The 19,913-nt window shown below is 37.8% G+C and overlaps 2 protein-coding genes across 6 annotated transcripts in view; one reads left to right on the forward strand and one right to left on the reverse strand.

The window, feature by feature from the left end:
- LOC113655284 (prosaposin-like) overlaps positions 1-19,913 on the reverse strand; it is a 135,773-nt gene that overhangs the window by 95,891 nt on the left and 19,969 nt on the right. The gene's annotated exons all lie outside the window — the stretch shown is intronic.
- LOC125141016 (prosaposin-like) lies at positions 11,445-18,915 on the forward strand. Of its 2 annotated transcripts, none has more exons than XM_047812187.1 (12): positions 11,445-11,565; positions 13,356-13,489; positions 13,585-13,659; positions 13,757-13,882; positions 14,166-14,360; positions 14,444-14,587; positions 14,754-14,810; positions 16,855-17,038; positions 17,165-17,301; positions 17,642-17,722; positions 17,882-17,989; positions 18,483-18,915. In XM_047812187.1, exons 1-12 carry the CDS (start codon positions 11,466-11,468, stop codon positions 18,516-18,518), a joined length of 1,377 nt encoding a protein of 458 aa, XP_047668143.1. In that variant the 5' UTR covers positions 11,445-11,465; the 3' UTR covers positions 18,519-18,915. The 2 variants fall into 2 exon arrangements, with proteins under 2 accessions (XP_047668143.1, XP_047668144.1); XM_047812188.1 differs by having other exon boundaries at positions 11,446-11,565; positions 17,168-17,301.

The following is a 19,913-nucleotide window of genomic DNA, read 5'->3' on the forward strand; positions in this document are numbered from 1 at the left end:
CTTTTAGGAATTGTTTCTTCTGCTGCTTGTATAGCTGTGACTACGGCACTATTCATTTCCTCCACATCTGTTATTTCTACTCAGTATTTCCACACACTTAGACTTACTAATTTCTTGAAATGTCTGCCAATCAGCTTTATCTATGCTTCTCCATCCTGGTGTATATCCCCATTATTGGATAGTGATCACTACCCACTGTCTACTCCTTACTTCCCATGCACTAATTCCTGCAATTCCAATTGATACTAGTGTTAGATCAATGGCACTCTCTGTGTTACTTGAACTATTATACTGCGCACTTTCCATCATTAATACACACCATCTCTTTATCATCTATGAATCTCTCTATTGCTAATCCATTTATATCTGTGTTTTTACTACCCCATAACGTACTGTGTACATTAAAATCTCCACATACCACTAGTTTGTCCAGCAATGATCCACAAACTAATTCCAATATATCAGCACTTAATCTAGTGCAAGGGTTGTAAAAATTTACTATTTTTATGCTATTTTCCCTGACCATACTTCAATTACAACAGATTCCTGTTCTGTCCCTTTACAAATAAATCTTACCCCATTTTTAACAAAATTTAATTATATCCATACAATACAAAGTCTAACTGTGGTTTTAACCATGTTTCTTGCACACATATTACATGAGGTCTGTCTGCTAAATCTGAGACAAAACTCTTGAATACCTGTTCATTTGCTATAAGGCTTCTAGAGTTCCATTGCAATATAGCTAATACCATAAAGAGCCACCAGCCCATGACTGCAAGTTTGAACTTCCTGTCACTATCATTTCTTCCATCACTTCACAGCTAAGCCCTTTTATTCCTAGATATTTTTCTGCTGATTTAACTATTATTTTGATCTTCTCTGTCTTTCTGTCTGTCTGTGCCGAGTTTATCACCGCAACCATAAACAACACAAATTCACTTTTCCAACTAACAAATCTTTCTTTGCCTCAATTTTTTCACATTTCTCACAAGACTTACTTTTATTTTCTTTGAGTTCTGGTTTATTGGTTTCCTTTTCCTTAGACACTTTATTTATATCACCCTTCCACAGTTACAGCATTTCAACTTTATTCCTTCTTCACATTTCCCGTACTCTTGCTCACCTGAACATCTACCACATCTTTGTTTACCCTTACACACAGCTGCTACATGGCCATATCTTTGGCACTTAAAACATCTCAGTGGGGGAGGGATTCATGTTCTGACCTCGTAGCTAGGGCTGCGATTTGGCCTAAAATAAAAATCCCTGATTTTTTCACAAAAAATTCTATTTATGATTTGAATAGATTTTTCCTGTATATTTATATACATACACATGAGACAGATTCCAAGGGGCCGTCTGCAAAGTGCAAAACCTGAAAAGCGAATACTATAATACTGTCACCAAATTCAGCTCACACACCACTGATGTCCTGATAGTTATTCTACAACACATATTTGGGGGAAATGTATTTTTGTATAATTTTTTAATGATTTTTCATATAAAAAACAGTACAGTGTATTACAGTGAAGTTATTGACTGTTTTTAAAGTATTCGCTTTTCAGGTTTTGCACTTTGCAGACGGTCCCTTGGAATTTGTCTCTTAGGTGTTCGCACATAGAGACTTATGTATTTTGTCCAACGTGGATTAAAGCTGATTTTCAGAAAAATTGGGTTGTAGCTGCCTCTCTACATTACTACGATAGAAAAGAGGTGTTATTTGTATAATAACAGCGTTTAGCTCAGGAGTTATTGACTCGGGAAACATATCTGTGAATATGCGACTTTACATAAGTTACAATACACAATATAGAGTATAATGTTTGTTGATGTGTATAAAAGGAATTCACTGCATCCATGATCGCTTTCCAACAGCACCCTTCTTATCATACTGGATACAGTTTGTAAATGTTTATAAAATGGTAGGTTGATTTTTGGCGGTGTGCTTGTGCTGCCATGGTCTTTTTCATTTCGCAGGAAGCAAAATCTCTCCAACTCGACAGCATGCCTCTGTTTAAGGTGCTGCAGTAAATTAATTCGTACTGCTATCTTTGCTAGCAACAGATTTTAAACACACTTTGCAGCGGGGTGTTTGTTCTGCGTCTGACGCTGCAAAACCGAACCAATTCCATATGACAGATGACACCTGTGCCTTTCTTGGGAAAAAGTTCTTCCCTGCTCGCTGCCATGTTGTTTGTGTATCTCTATGGCAAATGCGCGGGGGGAAGGGCTGAGCCCATTCGAAACTACGGGAACCCAGAGGGGAGCAACAGCGGATGTTATAGAGAAAACCAATTTTTATTCAAACAAATCGATGTAAACTCCACATTCGAGTTAATCGATAAAATCGATTTATCGCCCAGCCCTACTCGTAGCTCACGTAACCTATGAATAACTTACTTGGAAGTCTTGCTTCATCAAACTTAAATAACAGACAGGCTATCACATTTCTTCCTGTTTCTGGTTGTTTTAAGGTGTTTTACCTCCAGCACTTTTGCCCCTGCTACATTGTCTTTGATTTGATCTTCTTTGACATTTATTATTGTATTCCTGTGACAAGTCCTCGAACCAACGACTTGTTTCCAGTCAAGACACATTTTATTCTCTTGTCATCTATTGTACTCCGGCTCTATGGCTTTCTTTTGTTGCTTTTTATTCCTACAGAAAGTCACCAAACGTCAAACGAAGACGATGGGTGAAATGAGATGTCAATTGATAGGTGAAATGAGATGTCAATCAGCATCAAACATCCAATGCCAAATAAATATCAAATAAAAATTCGGGGTGGCACCTGGGGTGGCCAATCAGATGCTCTGTCACTGAGTAATAATATGCTCACTTACATGTTTTGAAAAATAATTCAATAAATAAAATAGATAGAAAGGAAGAGGGAGAAAAAACAACACGAATACATGATGAAGATTTGAAAACATAATATTGGTACAATGAGCGAGTTCCGTCGGAGTCAGAGGAGGGAGGAGGGAGAAAATAGGCTTTTTAAGCCGCCTTTAAGCCGGGTTTCCACTGTACAAACGCGGCCGATAAACCGGGAGTCATTCATTTCCTATAGAGAGTCGGGCTGCGTGAGGTGCCGACCATCTGCGGATCTGTTTTGAGCGTTGGATCTGTTAAAATTTTTTAACTTGTTAGTGATGGCCGGTTCATGAACGAATCGTTCTTTTGAACCGGTTCTTTTTAGTGAACTGGATGAACCAGTTCACCAAATCGGACTGATACGGTATGTTCTAAACAGTTCGTGTCTTGAGTCAGCGCTGATCTACAAGTTACTAAAGTTACTCACTTTCGGTTATGCCTGACAGTCGGTCCGACTCTAAATAAACTAATATCCCGGAGTATATGTAACTCCTGTACACGGAACTGAGACATGCTGTGCTGAGAGATCGGTGAGCTTGAGCTGTTCATACTGCGCATGTGTGAATTGCTGAACCGATACAGCGAATCATCAGTACAGAACTGAGAACTGTTTCTTTCGGATGTGTCCGAGAACCGATGAGCTGTTGATACTGCGCATGCTTGAATCACTGAACTGATACAGCGAATCATCAGTACACTGAACTGAGAATTGATTCTTTCGGACGCGTCCGACATACTGAGAACTGATGAGCTGTTGTTACTGCGCATGCGTAAATCACTGAACTGATACAGCAACATGTGGAAATGGTTATGATTTAATGTTTTATAAACGTATGAGTGTTTAACTCAGTTGCATTAGTTTTTTTAAACAACTGATGGAGGGAAAGAAACTTTAAAAGAAGTGGTGAATTGACTTCTATAAGCAAGTTGTTAATTAATAATACAGTCACAGAGGATGGAAAAAGATACCAAAGTTTGTTACTCAGTTTTATATAGTAATACCTCGAGATACGAGTTTAATTCGTTCAGTGACCTTGCTCGTATCTCAAATTGCTCGTATCTCAAAGCAAGTTTCCCGGTTAAATGAATTGAAATCCCATTAATCCGTTCCAGCTCGCAAAATTCCACTCCAGTTGTTTTGTTTATGTGTTTGAATATGAAAAATGTACAGTACCTGTATATATAAATGACAAATATTGTATAAAAACATACAGTAATAAAAGAGAATGTTAAAAAAAAAACTGGTTTTACTTTATGGAAGATGTGCATGGAGGTTGAGGGTGGAGTAAACAGGCGGAGGAGTTAGGAGGAATTACACTTTCACTTTCGTTCACTTACTCGCTACTGTACACTCTTAATGCTACTTTACACTTAAATGGAACTTAACTAAACTTCACTAAAATTAATGAACTTAAATCAACTTCACTATTTTTTATCCATCCATTCATTCTTTTATTACTTTCCAAAAACGCATAAGCGAACATATCTAATACTATGCATGATTATTGGTTCTGTTATATGGTGGGTCAATTCCATTTTTCGCTGCTCTTTCCGGTCTGTCCATGCATGCGCACGGACGGGCGCGTGGATTCTTGCCCAGAACAGAACCATACCAACAACATTAACTGTATGCATATCATCTAATAAATTCTCTTTTGACAAAGTGGTCCTGACAGAACTGAAATTCTCTTAACTTAACAGAACTTAATTGCTACAATTTCTTTACAAGTTTTCTTTACATTAATTTTGCTTAATTTTCTTCATTGCTTTTCTCTTCACTTGTTTTTGCCTTTTTTTGTCAATCTTTCCTCACAAACATCTGCCGGTCGTTTTAATAAAAACCTGTCGGCATATTGGATGCGGTGTAGTCGCACAAGCACATTTTTTAACGGATCCAAAGCTAAACGGATCCGAAAATTACGGATCCGCAGATGGTCGGCACCTCACGCAGCGTCTTTGCGACTCTCCATAGGAAATTAATGTATTAAAATTTGTATGTCAAAGCACTCGTATCTCGAGGCATCACTGTACTTCCAATTTTGTATCTACTGATCTGAATGACTTTCTGGATAGTGTTATAGACAATGCCAAAGTTATTGATGATGATTTTAAATTGTTTTGTGATGGTGATTTAAGATTAGAGGAAGTTAAAGAATGTTTTGGCAGCCTTCAGGATAATCGTTCTCCAGGTAATGATGGACTTGTTAGTGAGTTCTATAAAATATTTAGAGATAAATTAGCTCCCTTTTTGGTAGCTGTCTTCATAGAATCTCTTGAAAAGGAGGAATTGCCCACTTCTTTAAGGCAAGGTGTTATTACATTAATTCCAAAACCAGATAAAAATACTCTATATTTAGAAAATTGGAGACCCATTAGTCTATAAAATAATGATGCCAAACTATTTGCTTTAATTTTTGCCAAAAGACTAAAAAAAAGTATTGGAAAATATTATAGATGGGGAACAGACTGGATTTATTCAAGGAAGGCACATTAGTAATAATATTAGATTGATATGATAGACTAGATATGATAGACTACAATGAATAAGTCTTAGATGATAGTTTTATCTTTTTTATTGATTTTCACAAGGCATTACAACTTTTTATTTAAAGCAATTGATTTTTTGGGGGGTTTGGAAGTTTTTTCAAAAAGCTATCAAAACTCTATACAAGATGTCCCAGTTCTGTAAAATTAGCAAGGTTTAGGAAGATTTGAAATAAATAGAGGGATTAGACAGGGATGTCCGATCTCGCCCTTTTTGTTTTTATTAGCAACACAAATAATGGCCCTTCACATCAAAAAATGGACATTTTCAAGGAATTACAACATTAGGAAAAACATTTAAGTTGCAGATGACACTGCCTTGTTTGTGAAAGTTATGAATGAAATCAGTAAAGCAGTGAAATGCATAAAATATTTTTCAGATGTATCATGGCTCTTTGAGTGTTTAAGGTTGCCGACCCCTGAGTTAGACCTAAAGAATTTGCTGTTGTAATGGATGCAATTCCCCATAAAGTATTGATCCTTCTGAGGATATATTTTAGATATCAAGGGTGAAATATTTATTGGTAATACAAATATTTTACAAAATAGAGTCTCAAATAACTATATTAGGAATATACTTAATAATATTGTTTATCCCCCAGCTTATTTTTTTCTGGTCTTCTGTGTTTGGGGATGTGAATTGGCGTAAAGCTTGGCAAACAGTGGATAAATTCTATGTTAATAATAAAGTAAAAGAAGTCTCTTTTAAAATAATGCATAGAATATACCCGGTAAAACATGTGCTGGAATGTTTTAAATTAGATATTGATTACTCCTGTAATTTCTGTAAAGGTGAAATTCCATTGCATACAGACAAAAATATTTTGGATTGAAGTGGAGAATTTAATTAAGAAAAAATTGAACATTGAAATGCAGTTGAGTGGACTCGATGTAATGATACACTTTAATGATCATGGGATTGAAAAAGAGAAGGCATATTTCATAAATGGTCTGGCTCCAAACCAAATTTTATTTGCTTTATAAATGATTTCATGCTTTATTGTTCTGTTTTGTGTAATTGTCGAAGCAAAAAGGCAATTCGAGCTTATAATATTGTAAGCAGATTTCATGTATAGGGTAGCAACCTTTTCCTTTTGTTTGTTATAATTTTGTTCTTGTCCTCTGGCATTGTTGTTATTTCTTTTCTTTTTTGTTATTGCTGTGTATTTGTATTTTAAAGAATATATCTCATTGTATTGTTGGTTTATCGCATTAATAAATAAAATAAAAAATAAAGCTAAAAAAAAAAGTGTTAGCTGCGCCATCTTGACTCAGCTTGCTCCCTCACGCTGCGAATGCCGTGCAAAATAAAGGCAGCGTGGTTGGCGGGGCTTATGAAAGTGCTCTTGAAAGATTGGCTTATGAAAGATGGCTCTTAGTAGAGCCAGTCACTGGAATGAGAGCCATGATTGGACAAAACAACTTTCCTTCTAGAACTTTCCATTCTCTCTTTTTTGTTTTAACTAGTAACCTGATTACCCGGATTACAGTCTTGGGAGATGCACTAACAGAGTTGACAGGAGGTAGAACTTCTTGTTGTAATCCAGGGGTGGTTCTAGGGTTTCATCTTTAGGGGTTTTAGCCCTCAGTGACAATTTAAAACAAGAAGAGTTTTATATTATATATTATATGTGTCATGAGCAACGAACCACCGCGGGAGCGTCGCCCTAGAGACGCGTCTCCGGAGTACTAGCGCACTTCTGCACTACACTCCCCATCAGCCACCTCGCCTCCTGATTGCACCACCACCTGTCTCTCATTTCCCATTCACATAAATACCACGCTTCTACTCCATACCGGTGCGAGGTCTCGACTTGTGTTACTACCGTCATTCTGAGCGTTTTCTGTGTTCTGTTTTCCCGGTTATTACTTCTGCTCTTTCTTCCTGACTTTCTGATTGTTTGCCGCCTGCCCCGACCGTTTGCCTGTCCCCGATTCGGATTCTGCTCTCTCTCTCTCTGATATTGTGTTTTGCCGGTTCTGACCCCCGCCTGTTTGACTCCGATCTGTGTTTATCCTTAAGTAAACTCTGCTGCAAATGGATCCCCAGCAGTATGCCTCCTCGTCATTACAATATGACTACATAGTAAGCCAAAAGTTATGGTATTATTTAAAATGGCAAAAGTGGACACCAAAATTTTATGCATGATGTAATGAAGACAGTCTTGAATCAAATCAGTTCATGTGTGCATTCTCTACAAACAGTGTGTCCAATGAATGCAGTCAGTCATTAATAAAAAATATTCACAAGGCAAAGACCAAATCAATAAATGTTATTTTCATTTAGTATTGAATGGATTATTTGCATTAATATTTTGTTTGTGCTATCAACTCTGGTAATAAGAATAGTGAAATTTCACTGGTATTGGTATAACTGATTTTTATTTAAATGTAAACACAGTACTGTATGTATACTAAAGCCACACACAAATCTCACAAATCTCAAAATTCACTACTATAGCAGAAACATGCAGTAGTAGTACAACTTTTTATAACTGTACCTCCAACAAACTTTTACTTGTGGGATGATATAAAATACATCCTCACAATGCATACATTTTAAAATAAATGTCTCCAAATAAATAATGAAAACTAATTCCTTTTGTGGGAATAACAGACACAAAACCTCTTTGCAAACAATTTGAACACAAATAGCATTACATTGTTTACATCCTCATGAGTGCCAAATTCTTTGCAGTTAATTTTTAGATGGTATTATTAAGCTGTATCTCCTATCTTTCATGGAGGCAAAACGGTCAATAAGTAAGACATCTCTTTCTGCTCACATGTTGCCTCTCTGTCTTCTCCTCTATCTACATTTGTGTCTCTGTTTTGTCTCTCTATGGCTTCACAGTCGGCCTCTCTGTCCCTTTCTTCCCTGTCTTCACGTGTCATTCTGCTGTCCTTCTCTTCATCTCCATGTACTATGATGAAACATGATATAGTATTAGCATGTCAAGTGTACAGAGACCATATAAAAATTACTCTCCTATCTATTACCTCTCTTCATTATTAGCCTAGGCAATTTAATATCCATTAAAGCAAGGGTAGACACACACTTTCACTTATCCTGTGATGAGGGGGTGAGTTTTGCCACCCTAACACCTTTTATTATTTTAATTGATTATTTTATACTTCAATCAAATAATAAAAAAAAAACACTGAAAGCACTGCTGCAGGGCAGGCTAACAAGGCAAAAACATTTCCAAAATACCTTCTATGACCGTCTTTGCGGATTTCTGCTGATTAACGTTATAGATAAACGCCTCCAGCTCTGACTGACTGTGCTTCTCTGTTCAAATAAAGCAGACAGCTGAAGACGCACTTTTGAAAGACTACAACGTAGGCCTGTAAAAGCAAAGTAAAAAAATCGCTCTTGGATCAAACTGATAAATAATTTTCTTTCCCATCGACATCATGTCCTGCATTTTAAGGTAATTTTTATTTTTTATTTTTGAAAGTAAAAATTATACTTATAGTTTTAGGGTGGCAGAGATCACAGATAGGGAGGCTGAAGCCACCCTAAAAAAGGTCTAGAACGGCCCCTGTTGTAATTATCTCCTACTTTGCTTTTTCTTGGTGTACTGCTTTTTCTTAGTGTGTTTAATACTTTACGCCTGTGTCATTCCATTTAAAACTAAATATAACTTTTCATGGATTATAAGATTATGATTTCTTTATCTGTGTAGATTTTTTGAGTTAATATCAACGCTGGGACAAAATTTTATGGGAATTGCTGCCTAGGAACTGTGTTTAATTAAAAAAACTGATGGTCTTGAATACTTATTTTCCCCAACTGTCTTTCATATTTAATTCCCCTTCTCTGTAATGTGGTACCAACTTTTTTGAAACTGTATAATTGTTGAACTTTTGTTTTGCTCAGCACTTTCATACTTTTATGCACTTTTATATGTCAGATCTAACTTTAAAGACAATGAACACAATACATTTCTCTAATAATCAGAAATTACCCACAAACGCAAATAAACATTAATGTCATAATCTCCTTTTTTTGTTTAAACAAACTCTGTACCATTTACACTGGGTCCAGCACATACGTTAGCCATAACAATATAACATTGAATATAATATAACAATAATATTGAAGTGTCTAATAAGCACACCTCTAACGTGTATTTTAACACTACTTTGTTCTGGGCAAAAATTCCCCGTGCCTGTCCGTGCGCATGAATACAGGCATTCACTAAATTCCAATAAAGAAAATTATTTTTCTTAAAATCATGTATTCTCCTGTAATAGAGTTGATTAGATTAATATTGCTTATTTTACTGTAAACTTAGATGAAAAGCTGTTTCTTGTAGTGAAAGCCTAAGAAGCCCACTGTGTATTACTGGTAGTATCTGCACGCAAATTGACAAAAAAGACATTAGTAGTGCACACAGAGTCGACGGCGAGATATGTTTGGGAACTGAGAAGTGTGTGTCAAATAAGATGGTAACAGTATAAAAGGCATAAAGCCAACCAAACCTGACAGCCTAACCCAACTGGCCACAGTAATTATAAAGCATGTATAAAAGCCTGCCTTGAATCACAGTGTGTGTGCATTCTGTTGTAGACAGCCTTAGTGCATGTTATACTTTAGGTGCATCATAGAACAAATGCAAGTTTACACTTGGAGAATGTTTCTTCGTTATAATAATATAATAGCATATAATTATAATATAATCTTTGCATTTTAATAACTTTTACTTATTCCAATACTGTTTGATTATTTGAAGGAGTTTTTATTTGTAATTTTCTTTTTATTTTACATATATTACACACACCTATTTGTATTACTACTACTTTTAAAAACAAGGCCTCCCATTGTGAGGATCCTGAAAAGACAAAAAGGTCTAAGTCTGCCTCCTTCATTTAAAGATTCAAACAATAGATTAAGTAGAAGACCTTTGAAGTAGAAGAGGATCCTTTGTTAGAAGACTGAAGGGACTTCGAAGGACACCTGCGTTCAAGGTAAGACCAACTTGTTGATCTTGTGTTTTCAATACTAACCCCTGCAAACTAGGACACATTACTTAGTGGGAGAGAGGGGAAGGGTTTCCTACGCAATCTGAAAACGTGTATTTTATGGGATTTTATGTATATTATGTATTTTATATCATCCCACAAGTAAAAGTTTGTTGGAGGTACAGTTATAAAAAGTTGTACTACTACTGCATGTTTCTGCTATAGTAGTGAACTTTGAGATTTGTGAGATTTGTGTGTGGCTTTAGTATACATACAGTACTGTGTTTACATTTAAATAAAAATCAGTTATACCAATACCAGTGAAATTTTACTATTCTTATTACCAGAGTTGTAGCACAAACAAAATATTAATGCAAACAATCCATTCAATACTAAATAAAAATAACATTTATTTATTTGTTCTTTGTCTTGTGAATATTTTTTATTAATGACTGCATTCATTGGACACACTGTTCGTTGAGAATGCACGCATACATGAACTGTTTGATTCAAGACTGGCATCATTACATCATGCATAAAATCTTGGTGTCCACTTTTGCCACTTTAAATAATACCATAACTTTTGGCTTACTATGTAGTCATATAATATATAATATAAAACTCTTCTTGTTTTAAATTCTCACTGAGGGCTAAAACCCCTAAAGATGAAATCCTAGAATCGCCCCTGCGTATAGGGTTAGATTATCAAATAGGCCACACCCCGATGATGCAATATCACGTGAAATAAGTGCTGCCCATGCAATACACAGAGTGGGGAGAGCAGCGACTAGAAGATAAAATAGACCCCTGGTATAACAGCAGAACCATTAATCATGTATAGTATTAAATATGCTCACTTACATGTTTTGAAAAATTACATGAGGTAACATAATACTGGTACAACGAACGGGTTCTGTCAGAGTTGGAGTCAGATCATAGGACCTCATGAGAGGAGGGGAAAAAAAAAGAATGTAATAACCGGATTGGTGCGCTGATTATCAGGTGACTATCAGCAGATATTTGTTACGACAAAATTACTATAAGAGGGGTTTACCACAGTGGAGCAGCGACAGAGAATGATACAAACACTCTGTGATCAAAATCAGACAACTCAACAAGAAAAGGGGCTCCATAGTGATTTTATGATGTTTCTCCGCTTTCTTCTGGTCTTCATTGGTAATATGTTAGATATTTTCAGATTCGTGCGTCTTAAACATTTTTTTAAACATCGGAAAATACTGAAAATACTTTTTTGCAGGTTGCGTTGTTTTAGGGACGATTAAGATTGGGGAAGAGTTGACGTTATTCAGTTAGTCAGACGTCTTTCTTCATTGTTTAACTGATTCCTCCTCCTCTCCCTCATCCTCATCCTCTCCTCTCGTATTACATGGATAAAACTCTTAACTGCTTTCAATAAGAGCTACTAAGATTTTTGGCTTTTTAGTATCATAAGTTATACATATGATGTTTTGTTTCTTTATCTGGAAAATGTTTTTTTGATTGTGATTGTTTAGAGCAGGGGTGTCAAACTCATTTTGGTCTGGGGGCTGCATACAGCTTAATATGATCTCAAGGGGGCCAGACCAGTAAACTCGTAGCAAAATTTCATAGAACTAACAATAAGGCCATCCTTAAAAATATTCTTGTTTGCCGTAACCCGACCGACCCTGTCAACTTAACACCGACTCAATTTTTTTTTTTTTATTTTGCTTTAAGTCTGACCGACTTGCCGGTTGTAAATCAATATCAGGCATTATGTCCTGAGTAGCATCCAATTTTAGAATCTCATTAAAGGCAGGGTCTCCCATATTTGAGAAATGCTTCAGAAAACTGCGTTAGGCCACAAAACAAAATTCAAAACAAGCGTGTAGCCAATGAGCAGAAAGGGGCGTGTCTTCTCAATATGTATCGGAGAGAGTGTTCAGTGCGCATGTGTGACATTAGCAGAAAGTTTTTTTATCATTGACATGGAGGATAAAAACAAAGATAGAAAGCGAAGAAAGGCTTACGATAAGGCAAGAAGTAGGACGTGTTAATATAGGATCAGCTTTCCAGCGCTGGAGAGAACTGAAGGAGCAGGAAGTTGGCCACATATTCACAGGTTGGAGTTTCCCGAGTCAATAACTTCTGAGCTAAACGCTGTTACTACACAAATAACACCTCTTTTCTATCTTAACCCAGTTCGCTTTGCGTTTGGGTGATTTCTGCAAGCCGCGAATTCTAAGTGTTCAAATTTGATCATTACATTCAAGTAACATTACCTGGGAAATGGTTTGAGCACAATGAAGGAGAATTCGCGGCCTGCATAAATCAGGAGAATCAAATAAAACGGATGGTCATGACATCGTATTGTTGAATTAGCAAGCACACTTTCGTGTTTATGTACTGAAGGAAAGATGTGGATATAATTAAAAGAGAATCGGCGGAGGGTCATCAGGTAGTTTTAGCTGACATCTTCAACAAAGTAAAAGTAGATAAGGCTACTGTAGTATTTAGTTTACTGTCCGATTTGACGCACCAAATAGATGGAAAAAACGGCTTTTCTCAGAAAAGAAATCATAGCACAATGGTTAGTACCCTCAGAATATAAAGCAATAAAAACAAGAATAAAATCTCCTGGTTAAATGTTGAGTAATGTAGTGCTTAAAGTTTAAAAATGAATAACAAATGAGCAAAAACAATGCTTCCGACTGGCAGAAAGAAAAACGTGGTGCAGACACAAAAAATGCTTCCTATTGAAATACATTAGATCGAAAGTCTGTGCTTTGTGACATGTTAAAAAGGGAGCTCCGTCTCCACAAACACGAATCAAATAGATTACATATCGTGACCTATGTCACGAACTGCCGTGAGACTGGGTTGAAATAAAAGGAAGCATAAGTACCTGAAACTGTTTGTTTGGATCGTGATGACAGTAACTGTTTGCCCTGTGAAAGATAATAATGAAACTGATGTTACTGTTCCAGCTGTGGCCAGCCCTCTCCTGGGAACGGAGCAGTGTGCTCGTGGACCCCCGTACTGGTGCCAAAATGCCAAGACTGCTTCACTTTGTGGCGCCGTCTCCCACTGCCAACAAAATGTCTGGAACCAGCCTCATGTGGTCAGTTTTGTGTCTCTTCACACACCCTAGACCCCCCACCCCATGACCACCTTCTTGTTTATGTTCAGTCCTGAATTTTTTTTTTTCTTTTTAAGAAATCTGTGCCATGTGACTTGTGCAAAGAGGTGGTGGCTGTGGTGGACAAACTGGTGAAGGACAATTCAACAGAGGTGAGGATTTTGTGTGTTGATGGAGAGATGACATAAATGTAATTATCCATCATGTAAGTTTGAGTGAAACAGGATTCTGTTCTCTTTGTGTCTGTAGTCTGAGGTCCTGAGCTACCTTGAGAAAACGTGCCAGTTGGTTCCTGATGAAGGCCTGGCTAGTCAATGCAAGGAAATTGTGGACAATTACTTCCCTGTCCTCATTGATATTATTAAAGGAGAGCTGGTAAGTTAGACTAAATGACTTCAACAACTCCTTTTGCTATTTTGCCAGACTATGACAGCGTTGCTATTAATGTTTATTAAAACCCAGTGTTTTCAGTGCGCTTCCTCTCTGTGTTGTCTTTATCCTGGGCTTCTTTTTTGTTTTGCACAAAAGATGGCTTTTAATGGACAGAGGAACAAATGGCTTTTTGTTCCTCATCCTTTATGAGCCACTTTGCACCTTCCTGTTTCATGTGCAATGAATGATTTAAAAATTTCTATCCTGTTCTGTTATCTCTTTTCAGGACGACCCAGATGTGATCTGTAGCGCTCTTGGCCTATGTGTAACCCAGCAGGAGGTTTTTGCCAAAGCCCAGCTCATATCAAATGAGATTCCTGAGTTGCCTCTGACCCAGAGGATCAATCCTTTACTCCTCAACATTCCTCAGCTCCTTTACCCCAAGGAGAATGCCAATAAGGAGAAGGAGACCACCGCCAAGGTCTGTTTACTCTCTTCAGCCTGTAGTCTGTGGGCTTTCTGTGTCGTATGGTTCATTACAGCTAATTGGTGTGTTTTCTACAGGAGGGTAACGAAGTGTGTGACGACTGCGTGAAGTTCATCACGGACACTCAAACGGCGGCCAAGAAAAACACCACCTTCATCGATGCCATGATTGCACAGATTGAGAGCCAGTGTGACCTGCTGGGTCCTGGTATTGCAGATATTGTAAGAGCCTCGATTTAATTCTAGTTTCAAAAAAGTTCTGCATCAGATTTCATATTTAACCAGTCAAGATTTTTGAGCCTCGTCTTCTGCTTTGTAGAAAGTGTTACAGACTTGACCTGAAAATCATTAATTCCCTCCAACCATCTTGTGTATCTTTTTTCCACAGTGCAGGCAGTACGTCAGTCAGTACGCACCTCTAATCTTCCAGCAGCTCATGTCCATGGTCAGTATATCCCCATTTTACCTTTAAACAAAATGAAGCAATCCAATAAAAAATGTAGATTATCCTGACTCTTGTGTTAAAGGTCTAAAATATAGAGTTCAGGCTGTACACAGCCAGACTGGCACACCACTGATGAGCCCATGTCCAGTCTGACAGCCACTCGGCTTGTCTGTTGGTCATGTTCACGTTTTCTAATCACTTTTCTCTTGATTTTATTCCACCTTTCATTTGCCTTCTTTCTCTCTCACTCTGTCCCTTTGCTTTCTCTTTGGTCTACAGCAGGGGAGTCAAACTCAAATTCACAGTGGGCCAAAATATAAAACTGAGATAAAGTCACGGGCCAAACTGAATATTTATTGAAAAATTAACTGCAACTGATATGTAATGTTCAACCTTTTTCATATGGAAACAAACTTTAGTTTTGCTTAAACACAGGATTTGGTACAACCAGAGCTTGATATTACAAACATATAAGAAAGTAAATTTGAAATAAAAGACACATCAGTAGTGTTCATTTCATAAACTTTGACCATACACTTTTTGACAAACTCTCCCTCATTAAAGGGCCGGGCAGATTTTGCAATCTCTGCTGCCGCAATAAAGCTTTACAGCCTTTACAGCAGCTTCACTTTTGATTTTGCTTTCATGAACGTAGTCTGCCGGGAAACCAGACTTTTTTTTCATCTCCTTCGAGTTCTGGATCTTCTGCTTTACGTCCAGGTCCTTATACTTCTCATAATGTTTCGTTACATATTGTCTTCTTATGTTATATTCTTTCCTTACGGACACATTAGCTCCCGTTAGCACACAAGACAAACAGGTCTGTCCTTTATATTTGTGAACAGATAATCTGCCTCCCACATGTCTTGAAAGCTCCTATTGTCCATCTTTCGTTTGGCCATTTTTGTGGAGGGTGGAATTAACATGCCCGATGTGACTGTAACATGGTTGCTAACGACTGTCAACAGAGAATGAGGGGCGTTTGCTGTTTGTGACTATGCGTCAATACAGTGGCAAGGCATTCTGGGATTTGTAGTATTAGTGTTTTAGTTATTTGATATGATCTTGTGGGCCAAATATAATTACATCACGGGCCACATTTGGCCCACGGGCCAGAGTTTGACACCCCTGGTCTACAGGAAAAGGTAGGTCTCTAGCATTCTGCTAGTTTCATGCTGTTTTCTGTTTTTTGTTGTTGTTGTGGAACTACATGCCTGTGGCTGACCTGCTAACCTGTGATGTATGTAGATGGCTTACTTACAATATGAACTCAACATTTTTATAAATCCACCTGACCGATGTGTTCACCTCACGTAACTTTTATGATGTTATTAGCATGCTTCCATTTGGTATTAACATTTTTTGCTTTTCTAGTTACCCTGGAGGCTGTAAACAGTGCTGCATGATCTAACTGAAGAACCTGCACGATTGCTTTCAGTAACTCGGCTGTACTTTGGTTTGGATGCAACTTGGAAATGGGTCTTAATATAGTTCTGATGTTTGAGGTGTTGTTAGGAATATGTACAAGGCATTTGAGTAGAAAATGAGTTTATGACTGGCTATATTTAGTGTGCAGGTTAGTGAGCCAGGTTGGGTATAAAGATTCGACAGGAAGCAGTTCAGATTCATTTGTGTTCACTGTTACAGTACGACTACAGGCTGAAATACTGAGCTGACATACAGCAATGTTTTTGCTGCGTGTTTTAATCTTCTGTGTATCTGTGTTAGATCTGACAAACACACAAATGGGAAGTTTTGCTTGAGGATTGAGAGTGGTGTTCGAATTCCACCACATTAATATGAATATTCAGTATAATGTCGGTATTTTGTGATGAAGGAGGTTGAAAGCTTAATCCAGGACCAGACCACTGTGGTATGAACTTCTGCTCAGTAATGAAACGCTGTCAGGTTTCTTCACATGAGTTAAACAGCGTACGATGAAGTAGAAATTGTCATATATGGCTTAATGTTGCTTTTGATTGCTTTTCAGGATTAATTTGCTATCCTTCCACTATAAGTTAATTTGATTCTCATTCAATTCCAGGATGAAGTGGTGCAAGCTCTGGAGAAAGTGTGCAGCATCCTGCCCTCTACCCTTTCTGCTCAGTGTAAGGACCTGATTGATACTTATGGCCAGACGATCATTGAGCTACTGATCCAGGAAGTTGATCCCAAGACCGTCTGCAGCCTTCTGGGCCTGTGCAGGGACATGAGTCGCACCTTCGTCCGTGAGTTTCTATCTAAATGTGCAAAAAGCTTCTTTTCCCTCCTGCCCTCGTGAGTCCAGCTAGACCGTCTACAACACAATACAATTTAGTTTCCTTTTTGGCTGTTCTGTATGTGTTCTCTTTTAGCAGAGATGGTAAAGGCTGAGAACGAGGCAGCTGGAATGTGTGGAATATGCAAGGTATTCATGCAATATGCAGGTGGCATACTGGAGCGGAATTTGAGGATCATCTGCATCATCATGCCTGTTGAATACAGCGTTCAGGTGTGTTATGCGTCTGTGGCACATGACCTGTCACCAGGACAAAAATAGATGTTATTGGATAAATGACACCATTTTTGGTAGAATTCTCATAGATGAGTATAGAGAGATGATCATGAGTATAATCACACAAACACACGCACACACACGTTGCACAAGCACTAAAAGTCCTAGGATGAGAGCATTATTAAAGCTAATCTTGGGTAGTTTTTCTAAACAACTTTCTGTTTAATCTTTATGATATAGTCTGATGAGGTTCAATGATGTACAATATGATAACTTTAACAAGTATCTTGAAGCTCTGAGTTGCATTAAATGACTGAGGGTCTCTTCGTGTGTGCAGTGTGAACAATTCATTGAGCATTATGAGGATCTCCTCATCCAGCTGCTGCAGCAGGCCCTTGACCCTGAATTTATCTGCACGGTAAAGTTCCTTGTCGCTCATGCATTCTGTACGGGTTTGCAGAGTTTTAGTTTTAAAGGCATTATCTTAAAGGACTCTTGTTAGTTTCATTACTTCCTGGCAGCAAAACAGTTATGGTTCTCTTGTTCTGAGTGTGTTTTGTGTGTTGTAACGATGTAGAAGCTGGGTGCATGTCCTGGGGTGCAACGGATGCTGTTGGGTCTTGAGCAGTGCAGCTGGGGCCCAGCCTACTGGTGCAAGAACATGGATACTGCCATCCGCTGTAACGTGAGTATCCTACATGCACTCTTTACTCTGCTTGACCGTTTGAATAGCATATGGTCCGATACAATACTCTTTTGGTTACGCATTCATCACTCTGAATAATAATGTAGGCTTTTCAACGTCAAATTCAGCTTTGTAAAATGTAATAACTTTTAGATGTAAAATGTACAATGGCTATTAACTTTAATAGGAACACCTATACACCTCCTTATGTATGCTGTTGGCCAATCAGAAAAGGATATAATCATGAATCATACTCTAGTCCACATTCTTTACAACCATAATGAGCAGAAAAGCATCTTGCTGTGAGCATTAACTAAAGCTTTTGACCGGAATATATTCATGCCTTAAATGAAGATTTTATAAGCATTGTGCTACTGCTAAATGATTGGCTGTTTGGGTAGTTGCATAAATGTGCAGGTGTTACTGTTAAAGTGAATAGTGAGTGTAAACAAACACGTATCAGAAAATGAAACTGGTTCTCACTGTGTTTTAGGCGGTGAATCACTGCAGACGCCTTGTTTGGAGTTAAAGACGAGTGGAGTGCACAAACTGACTCGAGGAGCTAAAGGAGAATTTCTGTAGCGCTGTGTCTCTGCTTTACAGAGAACTGTTAAAACTGTTCATTCAGAGGTCCCAGACATCCTCTTTACTCAGAGCATGTCTGGGACCTCTGAATGAACAGTTTTAATTCTCTTAAAGGAAAAGCTGCTCCTGAAACTGCTATAGCCACTTATAAAGCCAGTGAGATGATTTTAGGAAGATCCTGAATTTCATGTGACATTACACTCAGTTTGTATCTATTGCTCCCTAACACTGTTTTGGGTGTCTTGGTCAAATGATTAAGCTTCGTTGTGCTTCAGTCTTAACACTGAACTATTTGTTGGAATATGTACAAATCTTTTGTGGAAAATAAACAAACAAATCTATTTGGTGTGGCCATTTTACTGTAAAATGTTGGCTTGCTTAAAATGTTGCTTGACACCAATGCAACGACTAATCAGTCCTGCCATTTGGGTGGTGGGATATTGAAGATATCTATCAAAGAGGACTGATTACAATTCAATTCAATTTAATTTTATGTGTATAGCGCTTTTTACAATTGACATTGTCTCAAAGCAGCTTCACAGAACATAAACATAGAACAAAGGTTAATATAAAGAATAATATAAAGATTAATATAATACTGTAAGGAATTATTTCTCTATCATCTGCCGCCTGGACAGGATTCCTGAAGTTAGCCACTCGCCCTCTGCTTGGTTTCTGGTTCTCCGGCGAGTACTCGGGGAAGTCTCAATGAAACACGCCCGTCAGTCTTTCAAAGAGAAGTCCAAACTTTATTATGTCAAACATGAATATATAATAGTACAAAAAAGAGAAAGGACGTAATGTGTGTTTGTGGAGCTTAATGCTAGTTTCTGCAAAAGCAGGCTTGACCGTTATCACAAAGCGGGAAACCTCCCAATTGCTGTATCATGTTTTTCACACAAGGCGTATTGTAGCAGAGCAAATGTGCCAGGGAGAGGAGGTTATGCTAAGGTCAAGGTATCTGGGTGTGTGTAGGAGAGAGAGAGAGAGTATGTGAGTGTGTGTGAGAAAAGAACATTGTGCTCTGTACAGAAAGTCTGCAACATTATCAGAAAAGATGAAGTATTTTATACAAAAATGGGAAAGTGTGTCTGATAACTATCAAGAAGATTATTCCAGCGTTTGGGAGCTAAATATAAAAACGCTCTACCGCCTTTAGTAGACTTTGATATTCTTGGAACTACCAGAAGTCCTGAGTTTTGTGATCTCGGAGAGCTTGAAGGATCGTAACGTGCTAGAAGACTAGTTCGATACATGGGAGCTTGTATGTAAGTAGCAGCAGTTTGTAATCAATTCTAAATTTAACAGGTAGCCAGTATAGAGATGATAAAATTGGGGT

This window comes from Tachysurus fulvidraco, chromosome 4, assembly GCF_022655615.1.
Source record: "Tachysurus fulvidraco isolate hzauxx_2018 chromosome 4, HZAU_PFXX_2.0, whole genome shotgun sequence".
Taxonomy (NCBI): Eukaryota; Metazoa; Chordata; class Actinopteri; order Siluriformes; family Bagridae; genus Tachysurus; species Tachysurus fulvidraco.

Coding starts and splice junctions, on each gene's coding strand:
- LOC125141016 (XM_047812187.1), top strand. CDS start 11,466: ATGATACAAACACTCTGTGATCAAAATCAGACAACTCAACAAGAAAAG. Junction 13,490..13,584: donor TCTGGAACCAGCCTCATGTG/GTCAGTTTTGTG, acceptor TTTCTTTTTAAG/AAATCTGTGCCATGTGACTT. Junction 14,811..16,854: donor TCCAGCAGCTCATGTCCATG/GTCAGTATATCC, acceptor ATTCAATTCCAG/GATGAAGTGGTGCAAGCTCT.